The sequence below is a fragment of the Sebastes umbrosus genome, chromosome 8 (genome assembly GCF_015220745.1).
Source record: "Sebastes umbrosus isolate fSebUmb1 chromosome 8, fSebUmb1.pri, whole genome shotgun sequence".
In the NCBI taxonomy this organism is placed as follows: domain Eukaryota; kingdom Metazoa; phylum Chordata; class Actinopteri; order Perciformes; family Sebastidae; genus Sebastes; species Sebastes umbrosus.
The window spans coordinates 2922288-2939760 of record NC_051276.1 but is presented as its reverse complement, the minus strand read 5'-3'; the positions used below and the strand labels follow the sequence as shown (position 1 = coordinate 2939760).

At 41.3% G+C, this 17473-nt stretch overlaps 1 protein-coding gene across 5 annotated transcripts in view; it reads left to right on the top strand.

Moving 5' to 3' along the window:
* cacna1ba (calcium channel, voltage-dependent, N type, alpha 1B subunit, a) overlaps nucleotides 1-17473 on the top strand; it is a 200718-nt gene that overhangs the window by 179684 nt on the left and 3561 nt on the right. For all 5 annotated transcript variants that reach the window (XM_037776831.1, XM_037776826.1, XM_037776827.1 and 2 more), the window contains 5 exons: nucleotides 176-311; nucleotides 2630-2749; nucleotides 11275-11313; nucleotides 13899-14127; nucleotides 16897-17111. In XM_037776831.1, the coding sequence (XP_037632759.1) occupies nucleotides 176-311; nucleotides 2630-2749; nucleotides 11275-11313; nucleotides 13899-14127; nucleotides 16897-17111 (739 nt within the window). The remainder of the gene's footprint in view (nucleotides 1-175; nucleotides 312-2629; nucleotides 2750-11274; nucleotides 11314-13898; nucleotides 14128-16896; nucleotides 17112-17473) is intronic.

Sequence of the window (17473 nt, the reverse complement as noted above, 5' to 3'; positions counted from 1 at the left end):
TGTGGCTACAGCACTAACACACATCCCTTCATCATTTGGAATGAAATTTATGAAATATTATCAAGTTGTCAAATGAAGTTCCATTTGGGTGAGTGAAAATGCAAACCTAGATTTACACTGTATTATAATTAATATTATTATTTTTATGCTGAGCTGTGACTGCTACAACACACAGGCCAGCACATGACCACAACATCAAGGCATCAGCTTCCTGGGTGATGGAGAAACCCAAGGAAGCGTCCCGAGCTAAGACTAAGAGAACCATGTCCAGGGGCCCATCAGAGGACACACCGGACACTGCCGTCGTTCAGGTACTTTCCAACACGTGCTGTGAATGTGAAAACTGTATTTGACTCACTGTTGTACAGATGTACAGCTGTTAATATACAATATATTGCAAGTGTCTCTGCTCATTTTGACTGGCTGAGATTGTGATGGGACAGAATGAAATTAGAAAGAGAAAATAAATGTTATGAAGTAAAAGTACATATAGAGAATGAACACTTGGCTCGTGTGTAAGCCAGGTGAATCTCAAATATTGCAAATGGCAGTATGTCTTATCAAATTTAAGAAAAGAAGCTTCCCTGTTTTCTTTTCTTTTCTTTTTTTTTTTTTTTACTTTTTAGTGAAACCAGACAGGACATGTGGGACTGGACAAAACACAACTTGGGTGACGTGACACAATTAACACTACAGGGCAAAACATGCATTGGGTACAGTGTAAAATGGGAAAAAAAAGAAAAAGCGGTCATGGTTTGATCGAAGGGTGTGGGGGGTGTTTGCTTTAGAGAAGGTGCCGGGCAGTCTGTTGTGTAGGATTCTTGTGTGTGTAAGTTTACGAGAGGCGCAAATGAGTTTGTGGCTAGTGATGTCCCAGGTCCAGCTACTTTTTGGTCTTTATTTATTTTCACATTTTTAATTATGCTGCGTTGTGGCAGGGATTTCCCTCCTTTAGCCGTTAATATAAATGTATTTATTTATTTATTTATTAGGACATCAGGCCATCCCAGCCAAGAAAAAAGGAAAAGAGAGAAAAATAAAAATGACAATAACAATAAAAAATAATAAATTTAAAGATAAAATAAAATACATGTCCATCCATCCATTTTCTTCTGCATATCTGGGGCTGGGTCGTGGGGGCAGCAGGCTTAGCAGGGAATTCCAGACGTCCCTCTCCCCAGCAAAGTTTCCCAGCTCTTCCTGGAGGATCCAGAGGCGTTCCCAGGCCAGACCAGATATATAATCTCTCCAGCGTGTTCTGGGTCTACCCCGGAGCCTCTTACCAGCTGGACGTGCTTGGAAAACCTCCAAAGGGAGGCGTCCAGGAGGCATCCTGATCAGATGCTCGAAACCAGCTCAGCTGGCCCCTTTCGACGTGAAGCAGCAGCGGCTCTACTCCGAGCTCCCTCCGGATGTCTGAGCTCCTCACCCTATTTCTAAGGCTGAGCCCGGCGCAATCTCATCCTTTCGGTCACTACCCAAAGTTCATGACCATAGATGAGGGTTGGAACGTAGATGGACTGGTAAATCGAGAGCTTTGTCTTCCGGCTCAGCTCCCTCTTCACCACAACGGTCCTGTACAGCGCCCGCATAACTGCAGACGCCGCACCGATCAGCGTATCCATCTCTTGCTCCATTTTATCCTCGTGAACAAGACCCCAAGATAATAATATAATAATATATTAGATTTATATAGCGCTTTTTAGTGATCTCAAAGACGCTTAACATATTCGGGGGGAAAACGGTGTGAGACAGACAGGAGACGAACGACAAAAACAGGCGACATACACAGGTACAATCACATCCATACACACGGACTGATGGGTAGGGGGAGGGAGGGGGCTACGGGTAAGCAGATGAGAAAAGATGTGTTTTGAGGCGGGACTGGAATATGGTGAGGGAATCGGAGTCTCTGATGAGATTGGGGAGTGAGTTCCAGAGCTTGGGAGCTGCCCTGGAGAATGCTCTGTCCCCAAAGCTGCGGAGTTTGGACTTGGGGGTGGAGAGTAAACCAGCTGAGGTGGATCTGAGGGACCGTTGAGGTTGGTAGGGGGAGAGGAGTTCAGAGAGATAGGGGGGTGCAAGTTGTTGGAGGGCTTTGTAGGTGAGGGTCAGGATTTTGTAGGAGATCCGGTGGGAGACGGGGAGCCAGTGAAGGTCTTTCAGGACTGGGGTGATGTGATGCCATGATTTGGTGTGGGTGAGGAGTCGGGCAGCTGCATTCTGGACCATACTTACACTCCCTCGCTTGGGTGACTCCCTCCCAACCCAGAGGGCGCAGTCTACTGTTAGCCGGCAGAGCATCATGGCCTCAGACTTGGGGGCGGCCGTGGCTTAGAGCAGGTCATCCATCAATCGAAAGGTCGGTGGTTCAATCCCCGGCTCCTCCGGTCACATGTCGAAGTGCCCTTGAGCAAGACACATAACCGAAGGCTGTGCCATCGGTGTGTGAGTATTTGAGTAGATCCTGATGGGCAAAGTTGGCCCCTTGCATGGCAGCCTCTGCCATCAGTGTATGAATGTGTGTGTGAATGGGTGAATGCTGACATGTAGTGTAAAGCGCTTTGAGTTGTCGGAAGACTAGAAAAGCGATATATGAATGCAAGTCCATTTACCATTCCATGTCCAGGAGTCAGTGGAGATGAGGAAGATGGAGACCAGTGCCAGCAGCACGATCCCAGTCCCTGGCTCAGGTCTGGAGAACCAAGGCAGAGCTGCTTCTATGCCTCGACTCAATGCTGAGCTGCAGGTAACAACGCATCTTCACCACACATATGTTCATTTTGATTTAGTCTTAGTCATTTGATGAAAACGCATATCATTTTTAAACACATTTTAGTCATAATTGAATATCATGTTAGTTTTAGTCAACAAAAACTAAACACCTTTTAGTCTAGATTCAATTGGTAAAGTTTTAGTATCAATTTTGTTTTCCATTTTTTGTTTTGATGTCACGCTGTTGTCTATTGTGAGTTTAGCAGAAAAGGTACCTTATCCAGGGTTTGAATTATTGGTGGGATTGTCTTTTTTACCCCAAAAGAGGTAAAAAGGACAGGTCGGTAGAAAGATTTATACATCCTTCTTACCTGTAATCACAAATATTATAATATATTTCCCATATTCATAGCTGGAGGAGTCTTGTAATACGATTTGAGACACCCCTAAAGTGGACCGTACCATTCCTTAACCTTGAAATTAGTAGAACCTCTCGTCTGCCTGTCTGAGTTGCAGTGCCTTGCGTCCTATGCTTGTGTGTGTCGTGCAAGCCATTGGAGACGGTAATGTAGGTGTCTAAAGCTAGCTGCTATCTAGATAGTTTAACACACTTTACTTTCTTATCTTCAGAGTTACTGAAGTGTCTGCACTGTAATGGATTTGGTTTATTATCATCTACAGACTGCAGACATTACGTTAAACAAGCAAGACACAAGGATTGTAAGAATTCGGTTCACTGAAGCACGCAGTTCATGGGTGTCTCCAGATGGATATCCGTCCAACTGTTTGTTGAATAGTTGTAATAAGTACAGTTGTTTTGTTCAGTAGGGAGAGAAATAGGACTTTTGAAGGAAAAAATTTTATTTTATACTTTTCATACATAAAATATAGCCTTTTCCAGGGAAAAAAATCATGGCCAAAATGCTCCAAATTGCAGCATTTGAAAAGAAAAAATCGGGGGGACATGCCCCCAGATCCCCCCTGGGTGACTTCAACCCTCCCGTTGTCATTGTGTAATTCGCTCTCTGACTTTATCTCTATATAGCAGACTGTAATGGTTCACCCACACACAGTGCCCATGTCATTCTGCTCTAGAGTAGTGCAACAGACTCTCCTCAATGAAACCAGTAGTCATTCCAAAACGCTGGCAGAGCTGCTCAGTTACTCTTTTCCTCACTCACTTGGCATTATCACAGCTGAAAAGAAATATGTAAAATATGATTTGGGTATAGAATAGTTTAGTATAGTATAGTATAATATAGAATAGTATACAGTACATCATCCAGGGGGGGTTGGCTCGCATAACCATGCCCCCGTTTGGGGGAAACAATCCTGTGTCCCTCATAGACGGTAACAGAGTAAACAGAAGAAGTTGAAACATGTCTCCAAACTTCTACTTTAAACAAACCGGTAACAGTAATAACACTATGCTGAAGAAGAGTTTCTGAGTAGCTGGTTGGTAGATTTGAGGCACATACGATACGTGAATATTCACTGTCAGTGTGCTAAATGGCTAAATGATGCTGGTGACAGTGACTAGCATGGCTATCTAACGTTAGCTTGAGTGTGAGGCTGCTGCAGTAATACAGTCATATATTAACGTTATAGCAGCATCAGACTGTCGTCTCCAACTAAATCTCAACAGGCTGTTTATTTACAGACAACATTTAGCCTAACAGGATTCAATCAGATATGTATAGAAGTCTGGATAAGCAATATCTGTGTTGGACGGGGGAAGACTGAAGGGACATGGCGGCAATCAAACTTAATTTACTAAGGTATCACAAATGCTCAGGTACAGGCAAGATTGTAAAATAATGATTTAACATGTGTATAAAACAAACATTTTTATAACAAGAGATTAATGCATACGGACTTTTCAAAATTACAGTCCCGACATGTCAAATTGCATTGAAGTCTATGAGATCTTTAGTTTTCTATCCCTCAAAAGGGGGCGCCTCATTGACTTTTTGTGAAGTAGCCTACCCGTATGTGCAGGTTTGATGTAGTATAGTATAGTATAGTGTAGTATTAGTATGGTATAGTATTAGTATAATATGGTATTAGTATGGTATAGAATTAGTATATTATAGTATAGTTTTAGTATAGTATAGTATAGTATAGTATTAGTATGGTATAGTAATATTATAGTATTAGTAATAGTATAGTATTAGTATAGTAAAGTATAGTATTAGTATAGTATTAGTATGGTATAGTAATATTATAGTATTAGTAATAGTATAGTATTAGTATAATAAAGTATTAGTATGGTATAGTATTGGTATAGTATTAGTATAATAAAGTATTAGTATGGTATAGTATTGGTATAGTATTAGTATAATAAAGTATTAGTATGGTATAGTATTGGTATAGTATTAGTATAATAAAGTATTAGTATGGTATAGTATTGGTATAGTATTAGTATAATAAAGTATTAGTATATTATAGTATAGTATTTAGCATAGTATAGTTTAGTATAGTATAATATTAGTATAGTATTAGTATAGTAGTGGCTTAGTATTAGTATAGTATATTATTAGTATAGTATCGTAGAGTATTAGTATAGTATAGTATTAATATTAGTTTAGTATAGTATTAGTATAGTATATTATAGTATTAGTATAGTATTAGTATAGTATACCATGGTAAAACGCAGCTGAAAGACCTCCTGTGTACAGTAGACACACTGTACTGGCAGAGATGTGATATTAGCAGAATGTGAGATGTTGTTTAATAGTGCAACAGGTCAAGCAGCTAAATGACAGCGATTACTTGGGCATCAGGGGATACTGTTTTAATCAGAGCATGAAATATATGATACCACCGATACGTGCTGGTTGCTGAATAGGTCTGCATTAAAACAGTCATTAAGTCATTTGTCCATTCATCCAGACTCCCATTATTTGTTGTTATTTGTTATACATTTGCTTATAGTTCTTGTTGTCAAAGGTTGATTTTTCCAGGTTTTCGTCTTGTTTAATCTGGGAACAGGGTTGTAATTTATTTTATTTTATTTTTTCCAAAGTTTTTGTTCACAATTAACACTGCACCACACCTGCACCTTTTATTTCACCTTGCAAACACAAACATACCACTGTGTTTCTTTAAAGGTCACCTATTATGCAAAATGCACTTTTCCATGTCTTTTAAACATCAATATCTGTCCCCAGTGTGTCTACAGGTCACCATAGTGTCATAAAAGACCATCCTCTCTCTTTTTCTCCTGCTCCGTTTGTCCGGAATTGGTGTCGAAAATCACTTCGCAGCTTTTCCTTTCTCTTCTGACGTCATTAGAGAAATGCAAGCCATGGGTTGGTTGAACCAGAGAACGCGCAGCTAGGTGACCCCGCCTCACAGCGCATCACTCTGTGTAATCCACAACCGAACTTGATCAAAGTAGCTCCTACTGTTAGTCTCCAAGAACCAGCAGAACAGGCTTCATGTACTCCCATCATCTAAATATAACATGTTCTTTCACAAAGGCTTTATGTAACTACACTGTTTAAACAGATGATATTTATATATTATATATATTTGATGTCATGCATGTAGAAGAGTAGGCTACAGGTAGTAGTGACTGTAAGCAACACAACATGTTTCTGTTTCACAGTCAAACTTTATTTGAGTTGACAGATGACAATATTAATTATTCACAGCATTTGTAATCATCCCACCTGTTAGTTAGTTATGTTGACATGATACAGGAGAAAGTCTTTCAGCTACGGTGAGCTAAGCTCCGGTGGTCTGTAGTCATGGTAACACAGAGACAGCTTCTACAGTAACTAATATACCATTACTCTGATTACTTCCATATATTTATCAGGAGTCTTTTACCAGAAATAATGAACTGACTACTGTTTCACATCTTCTATTTTCCACCCTGATGGTCGCTGTGTTTACACACCGTCACATAGCGGTAGCATGTAGCTAACCCGTTAGCATGTAGCTACATGCTAACAGGTTAGCTCTTTATCTCCCATCTGCTCACAGCTGTCTGCTCTCAGCTGTCTGCTCACAGCTGTCTGCTCTCCTCTGGGATGATTCTGTCGGTCATTTCTCACAGATGGATCTGTAAAGACAGACGTAAAACAGAGTGTATGTTTACGGTTTACAGAGTTTATGTAGAATGTAAATACTGAGCTAACTAACAGAGATATAAATAGCATTATTTACCTGAGAGAAACCGTCAGGAAAACCTGGAATCTGGACCGCAGATGTTGATCATTTGTCGCCGAATTTCTGATCAGATTCCTCCGGGAACTTGCGCAGGGTGAAGTTTCTGGTTTATAAACTTTAAAGTGGTTTTATAAACTTTTCCTAGCTGCTTCCCTTTACCTGCAGAGCTACAGGTAGCTCTCTCCCTCTCCGTTGTTGTTGAGGACATTTGATTGACAGAAACGCTGACCAATCAGAGCAGAGTGGGAGGAGACAGGCTGTGAATCAGCCTCTGTCAAACAGAGCCTCTGAGCTGGTATATTCAGGCTGACAGTATGAGAAGAATAAAGGGGTTTTTGAACATTGCAGCATGTAAACACGTTCTAGTGCAACATTAAAATACATCTATGAACCTGGAAATGAGCATAATATGAGATCTTTAAAATGAGAGATGGTAAACACAGCTCAGCATTCTCAGAGTGAGGGAAAAAGTTTTGCTGTGTCTATATCACTGAGGCTAAATCTCAGTCAAACCGTCACATAGAACATTTCTACATGGAGGAGCTGGCACTAACTATTTAACTCTAAATGAATCTTTCACCAGACCCTATGAAATACAATAAGCTCCTCATTTCCTGAGTGATGCTGATCGATTCATTGCATTCAAGGTGCATTCCTTTCACAGCCCAACTGGAAGAGCTGTTGTTGATCCTACCCTCACTGCAGAGGAGAAGTAATCTGATTAGATCCTGGCAGGCCGCCAGCTATTTGTCCAGTATCGTTTTTCTCCTGCTGCCAACCGAAAAGATGATAGTGGCTCCAAATGGCTTTGGGCCCAAGATTCACTGGGAGGGTAAGGGGGGTAATTGGGTTACTGTAGAGGAGAGACAATCTGGAGTGGGGGATTAATAAAAGGAACAAGGGCGGAAGGATGCCTCGTTGACTTGCTGTCTTATTTTTCTCACCTTTTGGAACAAAGGGCAGGAAATCCTCTAGCCAATTCAATTAATGCTGGCCTTTTGGAAATGTCCTCTTGTTGGAGTATGATGATGGGAACTGTGTCGGGCAGTCTGAACTCTGTGGCTCCAGCCTCAGTCACAGCAGTTTATCTTTCACTCTTGCTAGATTGCTTTTCTTTTGCTTAATTTGAGCTCAGCTTTGCCAGGATCAGGAGATGACATCTGTTATAAGCTGCTCTCCTCTTTTAAGATCCTTCTTTGTGCTGGGGTGACAGAAAACCTCAGGGAGTCAGTCAGTTGCACAGAAAGCAAAGCCCACACTCCGTTCCTTTAACCCAGCTGATATGGGACATTTGATCCCAATTTTTGCAGTTTCATCACCTTTTAACACAGTATGTGCAGAGCCCCACTTTCATTTGCAGGGTATGCTCTTGTCGGCCCCTTAACCAGATAACAAGCCTGGCAGGCAAGAACGGAGGGAATTAAAGCTGTTCTTAGAGATATCTGTGAGAACCACAGGCCCTGTTCAGACCTGCCATTAACATGCGTCTTTGGTGATCTGATCACAAGTGGACAGCTTTAAGTACGTCTGTTCACACCTGGCTTTAGAATGTCTCTCCTCATGCGTCTCCAGTGACCACTTGTGATCGGATGTCACTTCCTCGCTCTATATGCAAATAAAGACGTAGTAACAGTAAACACATGGCTAATACAGCAAACGTTGTAACGTAATGCTACAGGAATGTCAGTAGTGATATTCCACACTAGGGATGCACCGATACCGATACCAGTATCGGGTATCGGGTCCGATACTGTGCTCATGTACTCGTACTCGTACTCACAAAACGACTCAGATACAACGGCATCGATTCCACTTTACAGCAGCGCGACGTTAACCTCTCCAATGGTGCGGACGAGACGGGCCGGTGGTGCAACCCCGCTGGGCCGGGATTCCACCTCAGCCAGTGCACGTCAGCCCTAACTTTCATTGCGCCACGGGGTTTTGCTTGCACCCTCTGACTCGCGCATGCGTTAGACTCCTTGGTCCGTGTTTCAAGAAGGGTCGGGTGGGTTGCAGACATCACCACAGACCTCTGGCCCCTTTTACGTGGGCCGTGGCACGACACGGTTGGGGCGCACTGAGGACAGTCCGACCCGGTCGACGGTCGCACCGGGAGCAGGGAGCCCCGTCCGTGCGGGGAGCGCTGTAAATCTGCGGCCGCGAGCCACCTTCGCCCCGCGCCTTTCCAAGCCGACCTAGAGCCGGTCGCGGCGCACCGCCTCGTATGCGGGACTCCCCAGCCTGCCGTGTGTCGCTCACACCCTCCAGCTGGCTGTTAACGAGGGTCTTTTGGCACAGAGAAGTACTCGTATCGGTACTCGGTATCAGCGAGTACCCAAATGTAAGTACTTGTACTCGGTCTGAAAAAAGTGGTATCGGTGCATCCCTATTCTACACTACATGTTTGGGTTTACCAAGTCTACTCACCACCAATTGTTGATCAGTTGACAACTCTGCTCCTCTCTTGGCCCGAGTGTCCAGACATGCAATCAATCTGATGATACAGCCACAAATTCGATCAGCGATCTTTGTCTTAAGGTGCTCTGGTACCAAGTACACTTATGAATCACCCTATGCTTGAACATGGTGTTTGTTATGGCCAATCCATGACTAGCATAGAAGTCCAATAACAAAGCAACAGTCAGGTTCAGATCAGGCAGGCCATTCCCCCCCAAACAACCCCCGTCCAGGTTTGTCCCTAGGTGATATCCCTCCCAGGACCCCACTCAGAGTCCCTAATGTCGCATTTCCACTGCCTGGTACGTTACAGCTCTACTCAGCTCGACTCGCTCTTTTTTGGTTTTCCATTAGCAAAACTTGTGGATAGTACCTGGTACTTGTTTTGGTACCACCTCGGTCAAGGTTCCAAGTAAGCTGAGCCGATACTGGAAGGTGGAGTTAAAACACTGCACACCACTGATTGGTCAGAGAGAGCCGTCACTAGCGCGACACAGGACATCCAGCAGAAACCCGCTATTTTTAAATAGCCAAGCTACCAATAGTAGCAGCCGCAATTTTTTTAGTTACACAACCTAGATTTTTTTTTAAATGACAGCCCACAAAAGTACACCATACACTACGGTGTACACTACGCGGTACAGTCGACGGAGTGCAGACGTTTCTCTGTTTGGTTGCCGATGAAAGGATTCAACGAGCGTCGTGTTGAAGATGATTTCACAGCAGTTTCACACAACGACGTTACTGCAATCACACTGCAGGGGTTCTATCTGCAGTGGAAAATGAAACAGAACAAAGCCCCTGGTACCAAAAGTGAGTTGAGTTGAGTCGAGACGTAATCACATGAAGCCGGTTCTTTCGACTCCCAACACAGTGGCGCTCGTGAGTATTCCCATACTCACCCTGAGCAAATCTGGAAAAGGAGAGAGTCAAGCCCCTCTCTAGGAGTTTGGTTCCAGAATCAAATACGTAGAGGTGAGCCCAACTATATCTAGTTGGTACTACTAGCTCTGGTTCCTTCCCCACCAAAGGGGTGATGTTCCAAGTCCCTAGGACTGCAATGCCAGCGGTCGGCACAACTAGGCCCCATGGATCAAGAACCAGCCACCAGACATTCGCTGGTAAGCTCCCCCCCAGGTCTGGCTCTGTTCTGGACGAGGTACTGCAGCTTCTTCTTGGCCCATTCACGTGGGTCTATGAATCACTCTTCGTCTGACCTCTCCCCTGGGACCAATTTGCCTCGGGGGACCCTACCAGGAGCTATTTCCCCTGAAAACACAGCATCCAGGATCACAGGGATGCAAACACCCCTCCCACCCAAATGTAAAACTCCTACATCTTCAACATCAATGTTCTGCTAACTCACTTACTTGTTTACTTATCTAATATTGCAACACACTGAAATGAACGAGGTATTCACAATTCATTCACAGTACATTTACTATTCATATACAAGTACATTCTGCTGCTAATACTTGTGTATTTTTGTTTTTACTGAAGTATAAATGCAGGACTTTCATTGGAAGACGTATTCATAAATACTGAACTTGTGAAATAAACTATTTTTAGATAATGAACTTAAGCCACTACGTGTAGGACATGAAAATCTCTGACTTTGGCGCCCACCAGTGGTGGTATCAAAAGAGACATTATGGCAATGACAGCAATGCTCACGACTACGAACTCTGTAATAAATACCCACAGGGTATCAATTTTCAACAGGATTGTATCATTTTTCTACCAACAAAAAGGTTATAATCATCTAAAAATGTGAATCAAAGTGGCCTTCAGTAAAAGATTCGAACACTTCTGTAACCACAAATTGTACACTAGCTGCTGTGGATCTTGGTATATATTCCTGATGTCTTTTTTTCTGCTGTTCTTTCTTTCTATTTGGCTGGCCTTTATCCCTCTCCTGCATATCAGCGGAGCCACTCACGCCACTCTCCAGGGATCCATCTAGCCGTATGTACATGCTGTCATGCAACATCTCACACACTTGTTTGTGGTTTGACGTTGTCCGGATTCATCTGGTTCAGCTAAGTCAGGGGTCAGCAACCTTTGTTATCAAAAGAGCCATTTTAGGCTTAAATCTTTCTGGAGCCGCAAAACATTTGAGCATTGTGATGAAGGTAACACAGTTTATAGTCTAAGTATATAGTATATAAGTCTAATGCAGTGAGGGCCAAAGTGCAAATGTACTACGGAGTATTAGGGTCACATTGAGGGGAAAAAGTCAGAGGTTTCCAGAATAAAGTCATAATATTACTAGAAAAAAGTTGTAATATTACGAGAATAAAGTTGTAATATTACGGGAATAAAGTTGTAATATTACGAGAATAAAGTCATAATATTACGAGAAAAAAGTAGTAAAATTAAGAGAATAAAGTCATAACTTTACGAGAAAAAAAGTCGTAATATTACAAGAATAAAGTCATAATTTAATGAGAATAAAGTCATACTATTTCAAGAGAAAAAAGTCTTAATATTAGGAGAATAAAGTCAGAACTACGAGAAAAAAGTTGTAATATTACAAGAATAAAGTCAAAACTTTATGAGAAAAAAAGTCTTAATATTACGAGAATAGTCATAACTTTACGAGAAGAAAGTCGTAATATAACGAGAATAAGGTCATAACTTTACGAGAAAAAAAGAAAATAACACGTAAAATTACTACTTTATAATATTATGACTTTATTCTCATAATATTATGACTTTATTCTCTAAATCTCAGATTTATTTATTTTTCCTCAATGTGGCCCTAATACTCCATCGTGCCGTCATACCATAGACCTACAACAATGATAAATAAAAATGTAAACAAAAAACAGTTATCCATTTCCATTTTTAAAAGTCCACAGGGAGCCACTGGAGAGCGGCTAAAGAGCAGCATGTGGCTCCGGAGCCGCAGGTTGCAGACCCCTGAGCTAAGTGAACTCTTAAGTCCACAATGGCAATACTGTAATCCAAATACATTGTCGTTTTAATGCGAGATGGTAATGTCAGATGACAACTAGGTGCAGAATTATCGTGGATCACGAGGCTGATTACCAGGTTCTTGAGTCTGGTGTGCTGGCCGCTACAGACTGGTAGAAATATTACAGAGGACATTACCCTAGATTCCTCATATTTGGAGAAAAATATGCCACGCAACTTTTAGTTTTAATCATTTAAAGTGAGATAGAAAAAAAAACTGCACACATCTGCAAAACCTCCAAAGACTTGGAACATTCTGTTTTCCTTTTGCTCAGAGTTTAATAACCTACACTACTTCTATACATTATACTAACAATTACATTTACCAAAAACCCATATTCATAATTTCTCCACTTTGTCTCCAGAAGTGGAATAGACACCAGTGAGTTAAGACAGTTTTCTAACAAATGATTGTAAATACAGGGAGTCTGTCTTTGCTCGCCTTTAATGAAATAACTCCCTGTGCTTTGGATGGAACACCTGCTCTTTTATTCTTCAACAGACAATGAGAATGTGGTCAGTGTTATAGATGCAGGCCAGGTGCTCCCACTGCTGTAGTCCTACTGTAAAGCTGACAAAAGCTTTTTCATTCCGTCTGCTGTACCATGTGGTGTTTTTTCTAAAACAGATACATATTCAAATCATTTCATTTCTGGTCTAATGGCTTTTTAGTCCGTGCCTTTAATCACATAGTCTCATATTTGATGTGTAAACATACCATCTGCATGAGTGAAACCAGTCAGACCCTGCTCACTGGAGTGTCTCTCTCAGTACATACAGTACTGAAGAAGAAGAAAGACAAACTCTGGGTCCCGCTTCCAGGTGACAGCGAGGGACTTCAGGAAGCCCGGCTCTACTTACACCTTTTTCACGGCAGACATTTTGACTCGTCATGATAGGAACATGAAATGAATTCCGTTAACAATGGCTCAGTTCCATCAAGTGCCCCATTGAGACATAACAGTGAGTCAACATGCACAGTACCAACACCCTGGAACTAGCTCACCTAAATGGAATGCAGTTGTTTTTGATGTTATCAATTTCACATGTGCTTTTCCTACTATGATGCGCTAAAATGTCTGCTGTGACAAAAGAAGAAAAATATCCTTGGTTACTCTGAACTTGTGCCAAAAGTATGGCAGATTAGCTGCTCTGTCCATATGTGGCTCGATTATACTGTCATAAACAACAGGATATTCAGGCAACATAGGACTCAAATGCCAGCCCAGTCGCACAGCAGTTTGTGAAATAGTCACGAAATCTAATGTATTGATTTGTGTACATAAACACGAATTTCCCATTTTTTTCATGATGGTCAGCACGAAATCGATTCGTTTGTAAAATTGGCTGGGCATGTGAGCATATGACTGAAGGGAAGGACATAGGTAGAGAGGGAAAAGCAGGACTGAGGCGGACGTTGTGACTGTGTTTACTGTTAACAAGGAGGGAACTTAATGTGCAATAATCTGTTGTAGTCATATTATGAAGCTGGATCTAGATGCTTGCTGGATGAAAACCTTGGTTCAGACATGATTCTCAGTGAGCCTCTCATATGTCTCTCCCTCCTCCCTCAGTCTGTTCCTGATGCCAGCCCTATGAAGCGTTCAGCTTCCACTGTGGCCCCACAGCGGCCCCAGGAGGTCAACCTGAGGGACTACACCCTGGAGAAACCCAGCCAGGACCGACCCCACCACCATCACCACCACCACCGCTGCCACCATCGCAGAGACAGAGATAAAGACAGAGACAGAGAGAAGAGGTCTTTGGATACACCTCTGGGTGGACAACCACCCAACTCTGCTGGTAAGTCCGTCTGCTCCAGCCTCTGAAAGACAGTCAAGTCAGCAGAGGGCCCTTGAAGAGGTATTTTGATATAGTTACACATGTAAGACAACAAAAGAAACAGAGATAGTGGTAACACTTTATAATAACCATAATTTATAAATGGTACATTGATAGTTAATTAAACCTGGTTAATTTACTGTTAACAAACAATGAAATTATAATTAATAATGTTTACTAATTATTAGTATTTATTAGCTATTATTTCTGTTATTTTATCAGTAGTTTGTGTAATATGAAATGATTAGTTTATAAATGATATATTGTATCATACATCGTCTGAGAATAGACTATAACAATTACATTCTGATACATTAGTACACTATCTATTAACAGTTTATTGTTGCACACATTATAACATTTTATATACTATATTAAGTATTTGTTAATGATGACCAAATGATTTGTAAACCTTTAAGAAATTGTTTGTAAAACATCTATAAACATTATAGATGGACCAGAAACCAATTATTAACCATTATAAGAGTATTATAATCATCAGTTGCAACTTTATAATAGTCATCCAAATAATGTGTATAGACAGATAAACCAATTATTAACCATTAAAAAAGTATCACAAATATCTGCTCCATCTATCTCTGTAATGTTTATAGATGTTTTACAAACAATTTCTTAAAGGGTTACAAATATTTCGTAATTAACAAATAGCAACTAAAATACAGTAAAGAAGAGAACTATAATGGGTGAATAAATATACAAATGTGCAAACAATCACATTCTGGTAAACCAGTACTTAAATTAAAAAGAAAAGAGGATTGTCATGGTCCTCATCATGTCAGTTCTGAAGCTCCATATCCTTGAATCTGAGGTTAACCTGAGATTTCATGAATTCTGGACTGATATCCTCATGGATATGATAAGTATGATAACCCACATTTTCTTTAAAGTAATAGTTAGACATATCCGCTTGTTCTCATTTTGGTGGAGACCCGGGAGCAGTAACTTCCCGGAGTCTGCGCTGGTTGCCTGGCAACTGCTAAGTACCAATGAACAGTCCAGCGAATTGAGGTTTTTACACTTCGGTTTGTGAAACAAACTTAAATTAAAAAAAACTTAAAAAAACTTAAATTAAACAAACAAGATATAATGTAGATATAATGTACATTTTTATCAAAAATTGATTGATAGTGCACTTTAGAAATGAAATAAAGAAAGTTTTCATTCATGAAGTACAGACACTGTTACAAAGTGCTTTACAAATGAGCAGAAAGTTTCCACTTGAGCTACGAACACAAGGTAATATGTATTAAGGCAAGAATTAAAAACATGAACCACATAAAAGGTACGGACAGTAAACAAAAGTTGATGACATGTAATAAGTCATCTATAAAAACGCTTGATATTAATGTAAAGTGTACAATGATAAGTGTACTTCACAGCCATAATTTCATCCCCTTCATGGAACAATACAACTTCCATTTACCATCACCTCTGTGTAAAAGATGGACAAAACACCTCACTAGGGGGTGTAAGAAAATACAGAAGAAATAGAATATTGCGATATTATGTTTTGTGATACCGTATTGATTCTCAAAATCCCTGTATGGATTTTAAATGTATAGTTTACATGCAAAGATTAACTCAGTCAATACTGTATTTCATTTGCAAAGAGATGCGCCCTCTCACTGTATGTGCCCTCTCAAAGTAGAGCTATGGTGTTGGATGTTACAGGGACTGTGATATAACTGCAAATGCAGATCTCACTGTTCTGATTGCATAAAAAACTTTTTTTGTTTTAACTCAGATTTGATGCATATGGTGGTGTGTTCACTATGACAGGTTTCCTAAAATGTTACCAAAATATTGCAATATGTTGAATCGTAACCCCTGTATCATGATACTGTACGTATCGTATTGCCAGATTCTTGCCAATACACAACACTACACCTTACAGTATGTAAGAGTGTTAAGATATGAGTCGGGGCCACCCTGCAGATGTCTCAGCTGTGATAGAGATCAGCAATGCTCTCTCTGGGTCTGGCTGTGAGACTGCAGCTCCGTACACATGCTCTTTATTACTCAGATAAAAGACACTGACAGACATGAACAGCCAACGAACCAGTAATTTATAGCCATTTATAGGCCTCTCTGCATGGCAAGGCTGTGGAGAAAGACAAATGTCAGCACAGGGGATTAAAACCCTTTGGTGGTAGAGTCTGGAGGGTCCGGGGGGGTGTAGCGGTGTGACTCTATTGATGAAAATGTTGATCCGTCAGTCCACCATTTCCATCAATCTGATGGATTGCCATGAAATTTGGCACAGACATTCATTCATGGTCCCCAGATGATGGGTTTCTGGTGAACCCCTGACTTTTCACCATCATGAGGTTGGCATGTGGTTTTGATAGAAATAGTCTGCAGTAGAAGATATTTTGACATGTCACAGTAGGAAAAACCCAGGTGTAATAAACTGAATTATTGCTGAATTCCATTTATCTGGCTCAGTTTCAGGGTCCTGGTATTGTTACATGCTGGCTCACTGTAACACTGTCATGACTTACTGGGACACACACAGCCATACTTAATGATAAGTCAGAATAATGACTATAGATCCTTTGTTTTTTACTGAATGCCTTAACAAGACTACTGTCACTCAAAGCCGTAATGAATCAAAGTTATGACACCAAAAGTTGCAATAGCCAGGACTCTAATATTATCTAGAATACAGAAACATCACCCTTCACCCTGGAATATTGTCCTCCTCCACAGGTGCACCAGGAGAGCCAGAGTCGGACCCAGCTGCCTCCAGAGAGCGAGCCCACGAACGCGGACGCTCCCACGACAGGAAACACCACTCCACGGCGGACAAGCAGCGCTACTACTCCTGCGACCGCTACTGCAGCCGGGAACACTGCCACACCAAATCTGCCACCGCCAGCTGTGCCGCCTCCCCCAGCGAGGGGCAGGAAACCAGCAACAAGCAGGTGGGAGGGCATGTAGAGTAGGGGACAGATAAGGCATTAGACCAGGTGAAGGGTTTTTAATAGAGTTTGGCTTGATCTTTGAATACTGTTTTCCCTCAGAATGTCTTTCTTATCAGATAGAAATCTCCATTTAGATCAAAGAACACTAAAACTCTGAAATCCAGTGCATCTCCTCAAAAAATTGTAATGAGAAAAATATTCATTCAGACCTGTGTGGAACCTGATCAAAATTACACTTTGTCATCATTTGCGGTTAACTTCACTCCCAAAATGACCGTTTGTATATCAACTACTCACCCGCCTGTGTTGCCTTCAATTCTTGAAGAGAACTTGCACACCTCCACGGTGAACGGAGAAACAAA